The following is a 21171-nucleotide window of genomic DNA, read 5'->3' as shown; positions in this document are numbered from 1 at the left end:
ATAAATTATTTAAGTATCTATTAAATATTTTGAATTACATAATAATGCTTATATGTTGTTTCCACCTATCTTAAAACAATGTTGCCAAAATTCAGGCAAGAAATTAATTTGCTTGACTTTCGTACTCCGAAGCTGCATGAAATAGAAAGAAATATTAAACTCTCTTTTTTCCTTCAATTTATTAGATATAGTTTGACTCGCATGAAATTTAAATGAAGACTTTAAAATTGTGATCTTAAATATATCATGATATGTATAATTATAAGACTTTTAAAATTTATGATCTTAAAGTATATCATAAATGTTGTGTAGTAATACAATTTTTTTCTTAAAGGTAAAATGTAAATTCAAATTAATTACTGTAAATATAGAAATATACTTTTCTTTTTTAAATGAATTAGTAGGAAATAGTGACAAACAAATTGAGAAGGAGGGAACATATACCTTCTCTTAAAAAAGAAATCACATCTCAAAAGAACAATTGATTCTTACGTGGTTACCACCAAGACTTGTAGTTTAGTGGTGTCATTTCTCCCTTTTCCTTTTGTTTCCCAAATCCCAGAGCAATGGTATTTTTCTATAAAATTGTTAAAAATCTTATATGGTCCCTCGAAAAAAATTAACAAGAAAAAAGGTAAATCATTTAAAACAACAAAGAAGTGCTAGTCATACTTTTGACACAAATAGTTTCCGCTATTTATCGTAAAGTGAAATTAAACGTGAACTGACATTTTATTTAAAAATAATATACAAAAAATCAGTGTCAAAATAATTTCTTAAAAAATATATTGGTCACGCTTAATATAACTGATTCATGAAAATATTCATCAGCATGGAAATACAGGAAGTATTGAATAGGCTATTAGTTTCTAGTTCTACAAGCCTTTCTTGAAAGCTTTTCTGTAATTATTTCCTTCCCTCATGTATTAAATTTTTATTGTCTAAGCCGTTTTTGAGTGATAAATTATTTTTATATGAATTGGTCAACTTGTTATTACAGCATCTACGCATTTGTTAAATTAAATAAGTAAAATTTGAAAACTCAATTGAGGATTCTTTTGCTTAATTTTTTTTTTATTGTGGCAAACACACCCATTTTGGGTGTTGTTTTATGATATCACATTGTGGTTTTTTGCTTAATTTGTGCTATTTGCTTGACGTATTAATTTTGTGGCATGTATTACGCGTGCTTTGCTTGAAAATGACATATCAGCAACTAATTATTTTTATCAATTCTTGCTGCTATAATTGTGAGTCCGTCATAATCTACAAGCATCAATTTTTCAAAAAAGCACAAATTAACTCAACATTTTAGAATAAAGGTCCAACATATACTTTTAAAAAATTTTGACTAAATTGTTTGACAAGTGAGACCTTATTTTTTTTTCTTTGTATAACTATTTGATATTCGAAACTGACTGACTTGATCGACTAATTCATATTCGCGTAGCAGAGGACCTATTAAATGAAAAACAATGTTTGTATTAGAAGTTTCTCCATTTCAAAGACTTGAATCCGAGACATCTGATGAAAATGAAGCGATCTCATCCATTGATGGCCAAGATTTACTTACATTTGCTGTATTAATCAAAGCAATGCTTGTTAAAATCGTATTATTACTTTTGGCATAACTAATACTAGAACATATTAACACTAGAGTTGCATGGTCACTCTTGGCCTCTTGGGTGCAGACATGAAGACCCAAGTGTACCATCTTAAATTAAAACAAGGAATATTTTCAATTGAATATTCCGTGTCAATTTTGTTTTTCTGAATGTGCTGTAGAGGATTAAAAAAGCAGACCAACGACACTTTTTGTAAAGATAAAAATTTTCTCAAAACTTTGCGAAATGATTCAATTTTTTTTTTTAATAATAATATAGGTCAAATCTGTTGGGATCGAAATAACAAGGCGTTGTGCGGAAGCTAATAATTACAAACCTCGAAGGTCGATAAATCATACGACAAAAACAACTATACTAAAATAAGCATACTATTATTATATGATTTGGCCAACTAGCCTACATATGAAAAACTAAAATAAAAGCATAAAATCATTGAGAGAATAGTCTCCCCCTAAAGAAGACTCCTTTAGAGACTACATTATGGATGTTATTGTGTTATGTTGTATGAGAAGGATTCTTCAATTTATATAGGTCCAAAACCTTTTTCTCCAAGAAAGAGGTTACCCAAATGTGGAATATTAAAAATTTTCTTTTGAAAAAAGTAAAATCAATTATGGTAAACTCTTTGTCATTCCTTCAAGAAAAGGTAAAATCTAAATATGGAAAGAAAATCAAGGCAAAACCCTAACAAATCTCCCATTTTGGCCTGGATTTTTTTGACAAAACTTGATTCTTCATCTTCACATAATCTTCATCACTGCTGCTTGCCATGGTTAAAAATATGTTGAAAATATTATGGGTTAAAAATGGTTTAAAAAATATTTTATTTTTATTTTTAAAGATGCAACAGTAGATATTGAAAATATGGTTGAAACTTCGTCTCCACATGTAATACTTCGGACAAGATCTTTATTATCATGAACTGGTCTGCAATTTGATTTGTATCTGCTTCAACCCGTCCTCAACCTCGTTCAACCATTGGCTCTGATACCACTTGTTGTAATAGAAATAACAGGGCGTCGTGCGGAAGCTAATAATTGCAAACCTCGAAGGTCGATAAATCAGATGACAAAAAGAACTATACTAAAATAAGCATAATATTATTATATGATTTGGTTAACTGCCCTATATATGACAAACTAAAATAAAAGTATAAAACTATTGAGAGAATAACCTCCCCCTAAACAAGACTCTTTAATGACTACATTGTGGGTGCTACTCTGGTGTATTGTATGAGAAGGATTCTTCAATTTAGAGAGGTCCAAAACCTTTTCCTCCAAAAAAAAAAAGGTTACCTAACAATGGAATATTAAAATTTTCCTTTGGAAGTAAAACCAATTATGGTAAACTCTTTGTCCTTTCTTAAAAAAAAAAGAAGGTAAAATCCAAATATGATAAGAAAATCAGGGCAAAACCCTAACAAAATCAACTTTTGCCGTTTTAAATGTAGATTAGATGTGGCATTATTGACAAATGACAAAGGTTTTCTGACATGTGAACCTTCCTTGCAAGTGAAAAGTGTCAATTTTGCATTTGAAATATGCAAATTGGTCTAAATTTGTCCTTCAGTTTTAAATAACAAGGTCATTGTTTCGACGGCAGCTATGCCGAATTTTCGACACTCAAAACCTCCAAAAGATGGATATCTCTCCCTTCCAATCTCAAATTAATCACCCTCAAACCTAAGATCAACCCAAATGGCATTCATATAATGATCAATTGCACCATCCAGTTAAGCTGCACTATATCGAAACTCAATCGACACAACTCATCACCAATACTTCTCAAATCACTAATATCGATGACAGAACTTTATAGCAACCTTCTAATATTAAAACAAATCCACGCACACAATATTCAACTTCTAAATCATTTGTAATAGTATCGTGACTGTCAAGATAAGGTTGCAACAGTTGAGGACCAATAGTCTTCTAAAGGAGGTAAGGTTATGGAGGAAAGTGGTAAAGATGAATATATGAGAGAGATACTTGAACAGGGTGGTTTCCATGTGGAACTTTCGTTTGTTCCTTTTTCTTTTTTGAGAGGTGTGGACTTGTGGGGATGAAGTGGTGGTTTAGTAACGATGACTTTTAGGTGGTGTTTTTAAAGACCGGAGAGAATCAATTATTATGATAGTGATCATTTTAGAGGGATGAGAGATGGTGATCAAGAAAAACACAATCTAAATTATTTCGCAAAGTTCAGGGGCATATATGGACCAATTCTTATAGTTCATGAGCAAATCTAGCTCATTTTTGTACCAACAAGGATACATTAGATGTGACATAACTATTAACAAACGGAAAATTTAGATCATTCCACGAAGTTCAGGAACAAATTTGGACATCTTCCCTCTTCCAATGACGATGCCACGATTGTGTTGATTCGCATCTAGTTTGTTCACACCTTAATTTTTTATTAGGTACTTGTTATTTTCTATATAACAAATAATTTTATCCTCTAAAACTTCGATAGATACAAAAAAAAAAATAAAAAAAAATCAATCAATATATTTTTTGTTTCTGCTAAAATTTAAACTCTGCCATTTGTAGATTCCCTTGGCACTTACACTCTAGTCAAAACACTTTTCTAAGATTCGGAATCCAAAACTATTTTAGAGCCTGTTTGGATGGGCTTATGCCTATAAGCTGTTTGCGGCTTATAAGCTAAAAAAAATAAGTTGGGATAGTCTAACTTATTTTTTTTGGCTTATAAGCTGTTTTCAGCTTATAAGCTGCTTTAAATAAGCTAAGTCAAATGGGCTTAATTATTTTTTTGAGCTTATTTTAAGCACAAAATGATCTGGCCAGCCAAACACTCAAAAAAACTGAAAACAGCTTATAAGCAACTTATAAGCCAATCCAAACGGGCTCTTAATCAAATTGGCAAACAATATGATGCAAAGTGTATACATATGTACTTTGTGCTCCCTTTAAATATTCTAAATCCAATTCACATGATGATTTCTAATCTAAAGATCTATTCTTGTCTACCAAGTGCTTGGAATATTATTGAATTATAGATCCCTGCAGATAGAGTGGTGTCCTTTTTTTTTTTTTTTTAAGAATCATTTTTTTTTTTCGTTTTCTTAGTTCAGTTGAGATTGGATCTTTAGATTCTTTTACATTAAAATTGAACTTTACACATTATAAGATACTGTCAGTGGTACTAATAGACTACAAAAAATTGACATTTGTCTAGTGTAACATTAACAGTATTCTTTATTAATATACCCAAAAGAAAAAAAGAAAAAAAAAGGAAATGATGACGCTGCCAAATTATTTGGGATACCTAGGGATTGAAAATTTAGAATCGGTAGAACATTTATCTTGGATTCCATAAATATTGAATTTAAAATGTGTCATATATTTATTGTCTAATTTGTGACATGGTCAATCTTGTCGTCAAGAAAAAGAAAAAAAAAATCTGCCTTTGATCATTAACTGATCTCCAAGCTAAGGTAATTTTGACTCCTAATTAAAAAATTGTTGGATAAATTTAAACTTTTTTTAAGAATTTAAATACGTGGAATTTAACCTCAATTAATTGAAATGTGTGATTTTGATCTCTTTATGTAGCAAATATGTAATATTATGATAATTTTTATACCTATATTATAGGTAAATATGAAGTAACTATACAAGTTTTACATAACATATGAGTAATTAAACGGTGGACCAATCGGTAATCATGCTAAATTTGTGAATATTTACGAGCAAAGGTATCAAAGTACATGCATATTTCATTCAATTGAGGTCAAAATAACACTATATATAACATAGACCAATTAAATGAAATGAAAAAAAAAAAAGATGATAGAGAATCCGTTGAGAAGTTTACCTGTATCCAAGGTATCTATTCTATTCTTACTATAATACTTTGTTTAACTGTATCGCACTATGTATCATTTGATAACCCTCAAAATCTTCCATCTTTGGTTCAAATCGAATTTCAAATGGAAGAAATCCAAAGATATTTACAGCCAGATAGCTCGCAACAACACAACTTCCTATATCCACTTATCTTTCAGGAGTATATTTATGCACTTGCTCATGATCATGGTTTAAATAGAAAGGTCGATTTTGTTGGAAAATCCAGGTTATAACAATAAATTTAGTTTTCTAATTGTGAAACGTTTAATTACTTGAATGTATCAACAAAATCATTTTCTTATTTCCACTAATGATTCTAACAAAAATCCATTTTTGATCCTGTTCATGGATTAACGAAAATGTGCAAAAGCTCTATACTTAATCAGATATCATAAGAACTAAAATCGATTTATCAATAACCCAAGGTACCAAAATTATTATTATTAACAATAAATGATACAAAATGGAATTTGAGAAGAAAACTAGCTAGAAACTAATCTAAGGTAAAGCTACTCTAAAGAGAGCTAAAGGTAGATTTTCATATAAACTCTAAAATCGTTACACCAATAAAATATATACTAAAGAACCCTAGCAAGCTAATGGGCCTAAAATAACTAGTATTACAATAAAAGTTGAGTTAAAATGAATAATTAAGGAGCTACACTTAAGAGGTCTGCATGTAGTTAATGAAACTCATGTCCTCCTTCAGAAGATTAAGCTTTCAACAGTTGTGTACTGCACTAAGTACAACCACCCAAAACGTTAGCTCATCTCCCATTATATAACTCCCAAATTCATATTGCATCATCAAGCAATCAAATTTTCTTGTTTGAGAACCTTATACAAGTGATATGAAACAACATCTTTCAGAGTTTGATTACCGATACGGATTTTGAATCTTTTACGTTAAACCTTCAACATATGGTGTACACAAAGACCCGTTTGGATATGATTTGAAATCATGTTGATTTGAGTTCAAGTTTTATTTGGACATGCAATTTGAATTTCTTAAGTTGTATTTTTTCTCATAAACATGAAAACCCCACAATTTGTGAAAACTATTAAGAGTTCCTCAATTCTTATGCAATTTTACCAACAGAGCAAACTATAGCACATAAACAGGTGTGTCCGAATATCCTAAGGCGCCACATTAATAAATCACATATTTCTGTTCCTTTTATAAATAAATGCTTGCGATTATACGTTATTAAAAACTTTCAAATACACATAATTTTACAAAGATCCACTGGTCCAAAAAAATCAATTATAGTAGTAACTAGCTATTATTTAACGTAATCCTTTCACATGGTATGAACAATTTCTTCGCGTCGAGCATGAGCCTTTTTTTTCCGCAAAACTTAAATAATGAGTCTTTTGTTTTACAAAATATAAACTTATGAGTCAAATGTTATATTAAAAAAAAAATGAAATCACAATTTGAAATTTTATTTTTTAGAGAATTTGATATTTGAAATTGAAGTTGAATTTTTATGCAAATTTCATAAACAAATGCTGATTTGTAGTTAAAATTTGAAATTGGGATCTCAAATCCTATGGCTAAACCCCTACTAAAGTGACTTATTCTGCACTATAGAGACGTGTCACCCTTTCTTTCTTTTTTGTTTGCGGTTGAGAGTTGAGACTGACTCTTTAATTTAAGAGTTTATTACAATAATGCACAATTAAAAATTAAACATTCAATTTCATAAAATAACTAGACTAACAATGTTTACAGTGGAGTACTAATGTAATATTTTTCTAACCAGACGCGGATAGAGACGATATCCAATAGGTTCAACTAAATTTAGCATTTTTAAAACGATATGTAGATAATTATATTTATGTGCAAAGTTATTAACATTTTAATAATTACTACTAAATTTTAAAAGTATTATAAATTCACTATTAAAATCTTAAAAGTTGAACCCACGAAATCTTGAATTTAATTCTGCCCCATTCTTTATTTAAAAAAAAAAAAGATCGAAGAAACAAAACATATTGTCTCTGTTGCTGTCTGAATGATGCGGCACAACAAATCTGTATGGGACACTTATGAAAATTAGATTACATCATTACACAAATTAAATTGAAAAATATATTTTTCTAAATTCATTTTCATATAGATATAATATCCGTCAAATTTGTATGGGACACATACGAAAATGATGATGTTGTAACATAAAGAGTAAAATCTAGGCCCTCAAAATTTGGTAGTAATTAATTTGTATTAAAACTATTTATTTAAAACAAGTATTAGGACATAAAGAGCAACATGAACGATTAATATTTTTTTATATACTTAAAGTTTGCAAGGACTAATTATGGTAAATCACATGCCGAAAGACAAAAGTTTCATTAATATTTATTATCTTATTAGTACTAGGGTTAAGACTGAAAACATTTTTTTCCTGTTTTGTTGGAAAACGAGCTTAATTTCAGTGAGAAAAATAATTAATCCCAAGGTCCCCCTCATAACTAAACTACAGAAAGCAAAAAATCGAGTATCTTATTCCCTTATTTTCTGGAAGAATATTTTTTTCTCATGTTTGCACCAACTTATGTGAACCTCGAATAATCTAATAGGCGCTTAACAATTTCTATTTGCCACCAGCATAATTGTTATATTACTCTGTCCGTATGATTTAGACATACGAGAAAAGTTTAACTATAATCGTCTTTTATATTATTACGAGACAGAAATACAAATTGTAGTATTACAAGTTTTTTTTTTTTGACCAAACAATAAAATTTCATTTAACCAAGTAAATATTTATATCCGCCAGTTCATTTGGACTCTAGAACTGTGCCTCAAGTTTTTCCTATGTATCTATAATCATATACAAGTAAAGAACTAGACAGGATAAGTATTTAATCTATCAAGTACTCTACTCCACTTTGATTTGAGCTGTCCTCAGATATGCAATTGAAGGGCAATGTCTATAAGTAATCTTTCGCTTCGCTGGTGTGATACGCTGTGAGAATCGTCGAGCATTTCTGTCAATCCAAATGTGATAACCACAAGCTGCAACCAAGAGATGAAATATAACCAAGGTATATCTTTTTTATTAGAGGTTGAATCGATCATCAGAAGAAGAATTAATTATGCCTTGGAATGAAAGACAATTCTGAATCCGCTTTGTCTACGAACAAGGAAGCTATAAGTAATGTAACTATGAATCTCATGCACTATCTCCCTTCAACCCTTTGAGCGAAATGCGGCACCTAAGATTTTTAGTTGCGGTTATTTTCTATGAGCCCTGTTTGAGATCCATTTTACTTCTTCTTCCCAGCTTTCTATCTGTCTTGGCATTTGCATCCACACTAGTAAAGAACTCCACATATAGTTAGAATATGCAAAGTCAAAGAAGAGGTGTGTAGACTGCTCCACAGTACCTGAGTTGCACAAGACGCAATTTTGTCTTACTGAAATTCCCCTGTAGTATTATAAGTTACTTTTCAAATTGTGTTGATATGATCTTTTCTTATTTCTCTATTAAATATGTAAAAAAAAAATTCTTTTTTTGTTTCTTCAAAATAAGCCAAAGAGGAAGGATATAAAAAATGAATAAGTGATATTACTCTAATCAAACTTTGAAAGTCTTTACCAAAATGTTTAAAATTAGATTAAAGTTAAAATTAACGCGCACTAAAAGAAGAAAAAACGTAAGGCACTGTGCAGTAAATGCAGATTGGGCTAATTCAACAGTCAAATGTTTAGGCCCACTTTCGTTTATCATTATAAGATGTAATTGCAGGGTTTGGCCTTTAAATGAACTGGTCTTTAATCTTTAACCATCAGATGGGCTGGTCTTAATATTTGCCTTTCAAAATCGAACTTATGCCTGGCAGGGCATAAATTCTTGAAGGGAGCTAGCATAACTTGTGGATATTATGATGCATAAGTTATACCGCACGAGAAATAAGTTCGATTTTTAAGACCGGCACAAAATAGGCACAAAACTGCAAATGACCCCATTATAAAGTTATGGAACTTTTCCGTTGAGAGTTTGCTAATTTGGGCCTAAAACAGCCCTCGTTTTTGAGGCCACAGTTCTAAGATGATGAATACATGTAAAAGAATAAAAGTAAGTAAAATTTACTGGACATAACTACCTTTAAGACTTATTTAGTAATAATAGCTACCTTTTATTTTATTTATTTTTAATAGCTTAAATTAATTTCAAAATTACCAGTTGTAACTGATCTACAAGCGTCTCTGTATTTCCCTAAACTTACGGCCCATGTTCCCCAATAACTCCCAATCTCTTCTCTTTTCAAATTAATTTCTCTCCCATCTTCAATATCTTCAACCGTATTATACGCCCATTATCTATCATCATTATTATCACGATTCCATCTTCCTTAATCGTTACCCACACAGTGTAGGTAACGAATTTTGATAATTTATTAGAATTTTTTTACTTTCTTTGTTGTATTTCTCTATATTTATTCTTATATTTCATCGTTTTCTTTGTTTCTTTTTTCATTCCTTTTCTGTTTTCAGCCATTGTTAGAGTGTTTAAAACAAGATCTAATTCTCCATTTTAATGGCGGAAAGAGATACTCCAAGTAGGAATACTCGAGGTAGTCCTCATGCTTATGATGGTCCTAGTTTCTCTTTGGGATTTTCACAACAACAACTTCCAATTGCAGGAGAATCTGCTAAAATTGCTGTTGAGAGAAGAAGATTCATGACCCATCAAGGATGCGTCAACTTCCTCCAACTGAAGTTCCAAAACCGAGCAAGCCAAAAGATGATGTACCAGTAAAAAAAGGTTCTAAAGTTGCTCAACAAAATAAGAGAAAAGTAACCAAGCCTTCTTCAGACGTTAAGGGTAAAAATGTTGTTAAAGATGTAGATCTGGAAGAGGATGAACAGGTATTTGATGAAATTTTTCGATTTTGTTGTTTTGTATTTCACTATATTTCTGTATATTTCGACATAATTGGATATGCAATTCAGTATATTTCTGTGTATTTAATAAAATCTATATGTGCATCAACTGTAGTTTATATCATATACAACATAACTGTGGAAGTTGTTTTTCGTGGTTAACTGTATTTCATTATATTTCTATGTATTTTCACAAGTACTTATGTTTACTATTCTGTACTTATTGATTTTAAAAGCTGTGTTAGTTGTGTTATGCAATTTTTTTTTTGTGTGTATATTTTTCTTGGATATGCAATTCAGTATATTTCTTGTGTGTGTCTATGTTTTATACAATTGTTTCAGCCTTAATTTAGTGTTGCATTTTTATTTTAGGAAACTAAATTCTATGTTAGGAGTCATCTTGAAGAGGCTCCATCGATGCAACGGTACACTAATATCGAGGTGTTCAAAGATATCAAGAGTAAGCTAACTGTTCCACAGTTAGAGATCTTTTCCAAGACAATATTTGGGAAATTCCTCGGAATGCAGCACCTGGAGGTTCAAGCTTCATGGTAAGAGAGCTCAAGGAAAGCACTTCTGATTGTTTTACAATTGATATAAATGGTATCGTATTGAGATTTACAATGAGAGAATTTGCCCTTATGAGCGGGCTAAATTGTGTAGCCGATGAAGGTGAATTTACATACAATGAGGAAAATTGAATAGGATTATGGATGTATATTTTGGTGGAACTAGGAGTAAAGTAAAAAGATTGGAGTTCATTGATTGCTTTAAGAATAAGTGTTGGGGAGATAATGATGAGGACGCTGTTAAGTTTGTAATTTTGTTTTTTATAAATACATACATCTTTTGCGGTGAGCCTAGGAAAACGAATATACCAAGGGTTCATTTTGAAGTGGTTGAGGATGGAAGGTATGTAGATTATCCATGGGGCAAAGATGCTTTTAACGAGTTGATTAGAAGCATCAGCAAGAAGTATTCTGCCACAACACAGTATTATAAGATCCATGGGATGCCACTGGCTATGCAAGTTTGGCTTTATGAGTGTTGTTCAAGAGTTCCATCGTATCTCGCTATTAAATCCGTAAATTCCATTCCAAGAATGTTGAATTGGAGGTCCATCGACAGTCAGCCAAAATATAATATTTTGATGGAAGACATTTTTAGAGACGGCAAACAGTCGGTAATATTCGAACACTCTAACTTATTTTTATGTTTTTTCATAGCATTTTATTTTGCAATTATGCCTTACTGATTTTAGTTTGTACCCCACTGTTCTACTGTCGTATTATTGCTTTTCTGCTGTTTTGTTTTCCTGATTTTTTGTATTTCACTATATTTCGGTGTATTTCCTGATTTTTTGTATTTCACTATTTTTTGTATTTCACTATATTTCGGTGTATTTCATAGCATTTTATTTCTTTCTTCTTCAGAGCTGTACATTTGCTAATACAATCCCCACTAGCAGTGAGTTGGAGAGCCTCCAATTGCCCGATGTTGTTGTCTGTCGAGATACAGTAGACAAAAATGTCTTAGTTGATGCCAATGAAGGTACCCAAGTCACAGATATGCCAGTGGATGACTTTGATGATTTCAGTACTACTCCCCCCCACCTTTCTAAGGGCAAACAACAACAACGGACGAATCAGACAGATTCTCCACCTTCAAAGAGACGCAGACAACTTCCTACAACAGCTTCCACATCTAAAAAACAACAAATCCACACCGAACCACAGACAACTGTGAAGAAGAGTCACAAGGATCAAAAGGTTGCTCAAAAGCCTATTTTACAGAAGTCTGCTTCACCAAAGTTGAATGAACAAATGAATAGACCCCAAAACACCACAGTCCTACGCGATGTCCCTACTATATCCATGAAAGAGGAAATGCAATTGCTAAGGAAAGATTTTCAAGTTTTCAAGGAATCAGTAAGTGATTTTAGTTACGAAACAAAAAAAAAATTGGTGTATTTAATTTACTGTTTCTAAACAAATTGAAATACTATTTTTGTTTAAATATTAGGTCGTTGGTGAATTCACAAGTGAGTTGTCCAAGCTTCGAACTTTCATGGATGACAACTTCAAGAAGCTATTTGAAGCAATCAAGGTGAACAATTCTGCGGACAAGGTAAATGTGTGAAATAGCAATTGAACTAACATTTTTAGACTCTTATTGCGAAATACAATTTATATTAATTCATTTTTTTATGTGAAGGCTGCCGATAGTGAGGCGCCGGAGCATCAAACTGATGTTGGGCTACAGTTAACGCCTGAAGAAAACTTACGTCATGATTCTACCATTCAAACATCTCCTCCGAAACATGATGATGAGTCAATTAAGGTAAAATGAGTTTGTGACGTGAAATCCATCTTTTAAAGTTATGTTGTTGTGCATTGTATGCACAAAAAAGTATATGGTTGCCATGTTTCAGTCTTAAATTTTAAAGTTATGTTTTCCTCGGTATTTTCTATTTTACAAACTTTCGTATTTTATGGCATTTCGTTTGTATTTCACTGATACAATTGTCTATTTTTCAAACTTTTTTTTTTTTTTTTTTGTATTTCTATGTATTTCCACCCCCACAGAATCAATCTAATCTTGGCCCTATTTCTGTGTATTTAGTAATTCTCCAATCTTATATTTTTATGTTATGATTTTGTTTTAAATTTTGATTTTTTCTTATTCAAAAGGGTGTTGGACCAAAGTTACATGAGGAAGTTCCGGAAATTGTAGTGACCGCCGGAAATTTAAGAGCAGATACACGTAAAGCTTCATCTGAAGAGATTAATCGGGCGGACGAAGGATCTTTCAACTCAACAGAGGTAAATTTTACATTCAATCTTATAGATATTTTCAAGATACTGCTATACTTAACATTTATTAAATCTTTTTTTTTAGGGAATGGTCGCAGAGATGCTCATTGAGTTGCCTCTAGAAACTCGTGTACCAGAAGCAGGTGCGGAAATACAACCCGGGGACATCACTGATCATTCAATTTTAGAGACTCCACACAGGTTCGATGAGAACATTACTAGGTCACAATGGTTGATCCCTGACGAAATGTTACCAAGCCAAATAGGTTCGTCAGGATTATCTGTGTGTCATCAAACGGGTCACAAAGGATTTGTTATGCCAGTAATGTCTGCTGATAAAGGAATACAACAGCCAGTGATTAATGCGGAAGTTGTAATTGCTCAACCAGATGTTATTCCAACTAGGATAGTCAAACCTAGTAAATACTTCAGTTCACCTTACATGACCAATTACGGCTCTGCAGAAGCTTCTGTTCAAGACCCCACACCTTCCATATTTGAAAAGAAGCATCCATTTGTTGAAGATCCAATTAATGGCCCGCGAAATACTTCGCTTATTCAACAATACCGGAATTGTCTTGAACAGGATCTACTTCTAAGGCATGATAAAAAGTAAGTTTGAACGTATTTACCTTTTTAATTTATATATTCATTCTTTCAGCAAAGTAAACTGTTCAAAATGAAAATAACTGATTGTTGTTATTTAGAAAGGGTAAGGAAAGCCGTTACAAAAAGAATAAGCAAGCTTTGGATCTAGATGACATCAATTTTGGCTTCAATTTTGGTGTGTTACATGTTGATGACAAAAACTGGTTCTATCTCTTATCGATGAATGGCCAGTCTTGGAATGATGAGGTGCTATATTTTCCATGTCCTCTTTTCCCATATTCTCTATATTTCTCTATATTTCCCATATTTCTCGATATTCATACTGTGTATTTCTCTATATTTCCTGCATCTTGACTGCATTTTTTTCTGCAGAAGCTTATTTCATTTTTTTTACCAGTATCCATTAGACTAATTTCATTTTTTTTTACAGCATATTGATGTCATTTTTTACTACTTGCGGAAGAAAGGCAAGTACGACAAGGATAACAGGTTCAAATCCACAACTGTTGACTGTATGTTCTTCTCCAAAATTGATGAAATTCATCGTGCATATGCTAATCCGGAGGGGACCAGTAGTGTTGCCAGTTCGGAGAACGAAATATGCGAGTACATTAACGGGCATAGGATGCTGGCTAATCTGCCATGGCATACAGTTGATTGTGTTCTCATCCCTGTCAACATCAAAGAGGAAAATCACTGGATCTTGATTATAGTGCCATTCACTGACAGGTATTCCTACTCTTTTTTTTAAACAAAATTCATTAAATCTGCATATCTCCTTGTATGTTCCTCGTATTTCTATCCTACAAGGTCCGTATGAAATTTAATTTACCAACCTGTTAACCGAGCTGATGTAATATTCTTTTACGTGCAGGCGTCTCTACATCTACAACTCATACCGAGCTGCTGGTCATGATGTTGTTGTTAGAAGAAAAATACACAAGATAGCTACCCTATTGCACATCATCTACATTTGTCTGGATTTTATGAGAAAAAAAAGGCATCGATTGGATTAACCACCCATCATACAAGGGCAAACAACGGACTGATGACTTTCATGTCATGTATGTGAACGACTTGCCACAACAAGCCTCTGGCAGCATGTATGTCTTTCAACATCAGAGTTCCATTTTTTTTTTTCAAAATTCTCAACCAATAATCATTTTTATTTTTTATTTTTTCAGGGATTGTGGTGTGTATGTTGCCGCATTTGCTGAATACTTTTGTTCTGGACGAGGCGTTCCATCTGAAATTGATGCAGAAACACTACGTAATAGATACGGGGCATTACTATGGGAATACGGATGGCAAAAGGCTGATTTGAATGCCTTCAGTGACAATGAACTGCCGCCAAGACCAGTTAGGCCTGCCATAGATTACAACGCGGTCGACACAATAGTTGTTAATTAGTCCACTAGGTTTTAATGTTGAATCGGTTTTCACAGTACTGTTTTGCTGACCATTTTTCTACATTTTGTTGTGTTGTTTTGTAAAGAATTGACAAATGGCAGTGTTTTTTCATCAATGACTTAACTAATTTCTTTCACTACTATTTTTTGTTTAAGTCTCCCATATTTTTATTTATCGTTTAATGAAAACAACCTCTGGTGTATTTTCAATATATTCCAATGCTATATACCCACTCTTCAATTCGACAAATTATTCCAGGTGAACTGGAATACTCTTACATTTTGAACACTGAAATATAGAGAAATACACAGAAATATAGTGAAATGTAAAAAAAAATATAGTGAAAATGTAAAAGGAAATACACCGAAATATAGTGAAATACAAAAAATCAGGGTTGTATTCCAGCATCTGCTTCTGGTTATTCCATTCCTAATGCAACTTAATATTTCTTAAACATTTCACTTATTTTTCATTTTAATGTTCGTTAACACCGAATTGTATGCATTATTATTATGAAAATGAAGGTCAAAAATTACAGAATACAACGATGAACAAGCCTCTGGCAGCATGTATGTCTTTCAACATCAGAGTTCCATTTTTTTTTTCAAAATTCTCAACCAATAATCATTTTTATTTTTTATTTTTTCAGGGATTGTGGTGTGTATGTTGCCGCATTTTGCTGAATACTTTTGTTCTGGATGAGGCGTTCCATCTGAAATTGATGTAGAAACACTACGTAATAGATACGGGGCATTACTATGGGAATACGGATGGCAAAAGGCTGATTTGAATGCCTTCAATGACAATGAACTGTCGCCAAGACCAGTTAGGCCTGCCATAGATTACAACGCGGTCGACACAGTAGTTGTTAATTAGTCCACTAGGTTTTAATGTTGAATCGTTTTTCACAGTACTGTTTTGCTGACCATTTTTCTACATTTTGTTGTGTTGTTTTGTAAAGAATTGACAAATGACAGTGTTTTTTCATCAATGACTTAACTAATTTCTTTCACAACTATTTTTTCTTTAAGCCTCCCATATTTTTATTTATCGTTTAATGAAAACAGCCTCTGGTGCATTTTCAATATATTCCAATGTTATATACCCACTCTTCAATTCGACAAATTATTCCAGGTGAACTGGAATACTCTTACATTTTGAACACTGAAATACAGAGAAATACACAGAAATATAGTGAAATTTAAAAAAAACATCGTGAAAATGCAAAAGGAAATACACCGGAATATAGTGAAATACAAAATATCAGGGTTGTATTCCAGCACCTGCTTCTGGTTATTCCAGTCCTAATGCAACTTAATATTTCTTAAACATTTCACTTATTTTTCATTTTAATGTCCGTTAACACCGAATTGTATGCAATATTATTATGAAAATGAAGGACAAAAATTACAGAATACAACGATGAACCAAAAATTTCTTTATTTAATATTTTTGGGGATAAGGTATTTTTTTTTTTAAAAAAAACCTATTACAATCTAAACATCTACTTCTTACGTGGCTCATTGGAACAAGAACGTCTATTGTGACCAAGACGTCCACAAGTACTACAAGCATTCCTACGTTTACCAATCATCGTCTCCATTAATGGTTTATCTCGCTTTTTCTTTGGCCTTCCCGGGGGTATCTTGTATCTTGGTGGCAAAACAACTTCATTGCTTATGTGTTTGGGAATATTCCACTCACTCTCGTCAGGCAGAGGATCCACAGGTACATCATACGTCTTAATCACTGTCTTTGGTTTGAATAGGTCTGAACAATATTCATCAGGCATAAGACTTTTACTCTTCAATACAGCCCATGCATGTGGACATGGTATCTCGTCCATTTGGAACATCCGACAACTGCATGTTTTCTTTTTAAGATCAATTATGAATCGCCTTGCCTCATCATTTACGGTATACACATATTCAGTTGATGGTTCAACCTAATCAAGACGAAATGTGTCAGACCAGAATACATTGAATATTAACAACGATAAGTAATATGCAATACATGGAAATATACAATCCAAACAAAATTACTTAATATGAAATACATGGAAATATACAATCCAAACAGAATTACTTAAGTACCTTCTAAAATATGCTGAAATATATTGAAATATATGTAGGCAGACTTCAACAAAATAAACATTAACATACCGTCATACGTAGAGATTTACATTCGTTTATTGATAATAATTGTTGGAATGCTTTCCCAAGTGTTGTGAATGTGTATGTACCGTTCCTCCTATTAGTGCAATTCCATCTCCCAAACATCTTCCTCACTTCTTCAAGAAAATCGAAAACAGGCAACTCTCTTGTTGCTACTAATTTTCCATTAATAAATTCGGCTATATTTGACGTCATTGTCCATCCTCTGTTAACGGGTGAATACAGTCGAGCCCACTTTTCCCTTCCAGCATCCTCCAAGTACTCTTTTACCCGAAAATCAACCTTCTCAATCTTCTCCATCAGCTTATCAAACTCAGCATGTGTGTATGCTTTTGCAAGTGCATAGAATACAGGACTCAATACTTCACCATTCGACTTGTATTTCGTGGTCACATTTTTCCATAAATGTCATATGCACGCCAAATGTGGCACAGTTGGATACACTCTACTCACCGCCTTAATGATGCTCTCTTGTCTGTCTGATACAATACACATGTTATCCCTATTCCCATAAGCTTGTTTGAACTGCTCAAAGAACCAGGTCCAAGACTTATCGTTCTCTGAATCTATCACACCATATGCCAATGGTAGAATATTACCTGCACATACATGTTTTTGTGTATTATTACAGTGAAATATAGCATAAAGCATATTGGAAATACATTAGAAATACAACGAAATATACCAAAAACAGAAAAAAAAAAATGTATTTAAACATTTTGGCATCTACCTGCACCATCCAACGTGCTGGCTGATACAAAAGTACCGTTATATGTAGTTTTAAGGTGGGAACCATCTACTACAACTATTGGTCTACAACACTCGAAGCCTTTTATGAACGCTTTAAGTGCTATAAACAAATACAAGAACTCGTTTTGTTGTGATTTGTGCATTCTCACATGTGATCCAGGGTATGTTTTATCCAATATGTAGACATATCCCGGTAACTTCTTGTATGATTCTGTTGGTTCCCCTCTTAATTCATTCATTGCCTTTTCTCTAGCCCTCCAGGCCGTCATATAAGAAACATCAACGCCATACTCATTTTTTACGTCGTCTACTATATCACCAGGTGTATATTTCCTCTTATGATTTGCTATTTTTGGCTTAACAACTGACGCACCAATCAACCAATTTGTTGCTTGCCTTTGGGAATACACTTTGTCCTTCAATAGACACGTATGTTCGTCATGAAAAGATCTCACTCTAAATATTTCAGAGTTCGCAATACTTGAAGCTCTGAATTTCCAACGACAATCAGTTGAACAGCATACCAGAGTGTAACTACATAAACCAATACAAGAAAAGAACAGTCAGATTGAAGTTTCAAACACATACAACATCATAAATACATTGTCTATATATATACTGAAATGGTTAGATAATGGAATTAAATAATTCAAACAGTTCGTATTTCACTGTATTTAATTAAATCCAGCTGAAATGTAATGGCAATACAACAGTTTACGTCACTGTATTTCAATGCATTTCTTAGTATATTTCAATATATTTCATATATATTTCATAGTAAATTTCAATGTATTTCATATTTTTAGGTGACTAACATACCTTACGGCATTCGACCTCTCTGTCCTGAAATTGAATCTTTTGCGAATTGCATAATTCGCCATAACATTCTTCAGAGTGTCCTTATCTTTGTAGATTTGATCAACAAAAACATCCTTATGTTCCTTGTTCGAAATTATCAAGTCATCGTTGTTTTGAAATAAAACAACAGCCTTAGCACAATCCGACGCATCCAAATCATTTGAATCAACTACGTCCATAGCATACATATAATCATTAAATTCAAGTTGAAACATATCGTCTTCAACTGCAGATTTGCCGGACACAAAATTCTCAAGATCATTATCAGTTATGTTAACGCACAACGGATATGCTTCAAATCCCCTGTTTTCTCTCTTAAGCTCAACATACACCCTTACTCCCATATTGTTGCGTATTTCAATTGGCATGTTGTCTCCTTCAACAACATATTTTATTGATATCGTTTTCCTGCTAATATCAACACCTAACTGAATTGCTATAGTTTCAACCAAATCACCGTATGAACAATAATCTTTGAAGACAACTGCGTCTAGTTTGTAATCAACAAAGCAATTCTGTTCATTCCAAAAACCGGAGTGTCTGATCACTGTTGTTATGCTTGACATGTTTCGTTTTGATAATTCAACAAAACTAGAAGAACATTAACTGCATTGGAAAAAAAAAATTCATCGTTCCAATCACAGAAAATTGAATAAAAAAAAATCACACAAATCATTGAAAATTTGAAACATACCTTTTGTAGAGTCTGAAATACAAATCTGATCTTCACTAAAATTCCATATATACACTCGTTCGTATCTTATTGAGTGTATTTCGACTTGATTTTGAAGAATTCGAATGTAGAAAACAGAGCTCAAAGAGATTCTTCTGTAGTTGCATCTTTTTAGATCTTCAGTATTTTTTTGAATTCAAAAAGTTTTTATTGTGATAAAAGTGGAGAGAGATACGTAATCTGTTATGGAAGAACATTCATTACGCGTGATTAATGGGAAGATTTAAACTGAATCCCTGAATTTTTTTTAAAAAAATCTTTTCCATAAATACGGCCTAATTTTACTCAGCAGTGTCGGACGTTCCGTGTATTTCACTATATTTCAAAAAAATGAAATACACGCGTTTCAACTAAAAAAACAGCTACGCTTAGTAAATAACAATTTTATAGCTATTTCTTGTTACAAGCTACTAAAAGGTAGCTATTTATGTAAGTTAAAAGATTATGAGAAATAATGAAGTGAAATGAGGTGGGTAAAGTGCTAATTAATTTAGCTTTGCCCAATTGATTCCAATTTTGTTCAACTAAGGGTGTGTTTGGTACGAAGCAAAATGTTTTTCATGGAAAATATTTTCCTAAAAAATGTTTTTTTTTTTTAAAAGTAAGTGGTTTTTTCCTTATTTTTTTCTAGTGTTTGCTAAGTAAAGAAAGAAATATTGGGCCAAGAGCATTTATATGTAATCGGGCAAAATATTGTGGGGAGTGGGGTTTCAGGGTTGGGATTTGGAGCGCTTGGGAGTGGGGAGGAGTTAATGAACTTGGAATGCTATTTATGTTTCCCTACTTCTGATAGGGAGGTCATTTTTCTCATTTTTAAGGAAATTAATCCTTAGAGAAAATACTTTTTAAAATATTTTGACCAATCAAACATGGAAGATTTGGAAAATATTTTCCTCCGTAAAACACACCTAAAGCTTCATATTTTTTTGTAGGTTAGCCATTTATAGAGTAAGCTCCAAGATGGAGTGAACTTAAGATCTAGAGTTAGCAGATACAGGATGACATTGGTTATATTTTATGTATACATTTTGTTTTTGTGTGTCCATGTATAGTTTGAGTCGAAAATAATGAATTCACTTGAACTGTTAGGCCCGCTCTAGATACCTTTGGTTATAAGTAGCATTTGATTTCAATTAAGTGCCTAATAATGATTATGTAACTTTTAGTTGGACATTATCGAAAACATTAGGCAAATGGTACCAAATTGACTGGCAAAGCCCAATATTGTTTACTAAAAAAGACAATAGTTGGGCCGACTTAATTATGATGAAACAGAAACGTTAATTTCTCTCTTGAGATCACTTTTTTATATGTTCAATTATTCAATAATCAAAGATATGAGTAGTTCATTTCGAAAATTGGTATTATTTGGTATTATATAGCTTGTCATTATTTTTGTTTTCTCGATGTATGGAGTAGTTTTTAAAATATTA

The 21171-nt window shown here is 32.4% G+C and overlaps 2 protein-coding genes across 2 annotated transcripts; one reads left to right on the top strand and one right to left on the bottom strand.

The window, feature by feature from the left end:
• The first annotated feature begins 11100 nt into the window (after positions 1 to 11100).
• Positions 11101 to 15223, top strand: LOC132601259 (uncharacterized). Its single transcript, XM_060314360.1, has 9 exons — positions 11101 to 11574; positions 11825 to 12319; positions 12414 to 12518; positions 12606 to 12731; positions 13082 to 13213; positions 13290 to 13816; positions 13912 to 14059; positions 14244 to 14542; positions 14998 to 15223. Exons 1-9 carry the CDS (start codon positions 11101 to 11103, stop codon positions 15221 to 15223), a joined length of 2532 nt encoding a protein of 843 aa, XP_060170343.1.
• Positions 15224 to 16727: 1504 nt separating this feature from the next.
• LOC132601258 (uncharacterized) lies at positions 16728 to 19571 on the bottom strand. Its single transcript, XM_060314359.1, has 5 exons — positions 18967 to 19571; positions 18128 to 18681; positions 17851 to 17996; positions 17386 to 17772; positions 16728 to 17168 (listed from the first exon to the last, which is right to left on the bottom strand). Exons 1-5 carry the CDS (start codon positions 19569 to 19571, stop codon positions 16728 to 16730), a joined length of 2133 nt encoding a protein of 710 aa, XP_060170342.1.
• Between the last annotated feature and the right edge of the window lie 1600 nt (positions 19572 to 21171).

Source organism: Lycium barbarum, chromosome 7 (assembly GCF_019175385.1).
Source record: "Lycium barbarum isolate Lr01 chromosome 7, ASM1917538v2, whole genome shotgun sequence".
Taxonomy (NCBI): domain Eukaryota; kingdom Viridiplantae; phylum Streptophyta; class Magnoliopsida; order Solanales; family Solanaceae; genus Lycium; species Lycium barbarum.
This window is presented reverse-complemented; position numbering and strand designations above follow the sequence as displayed.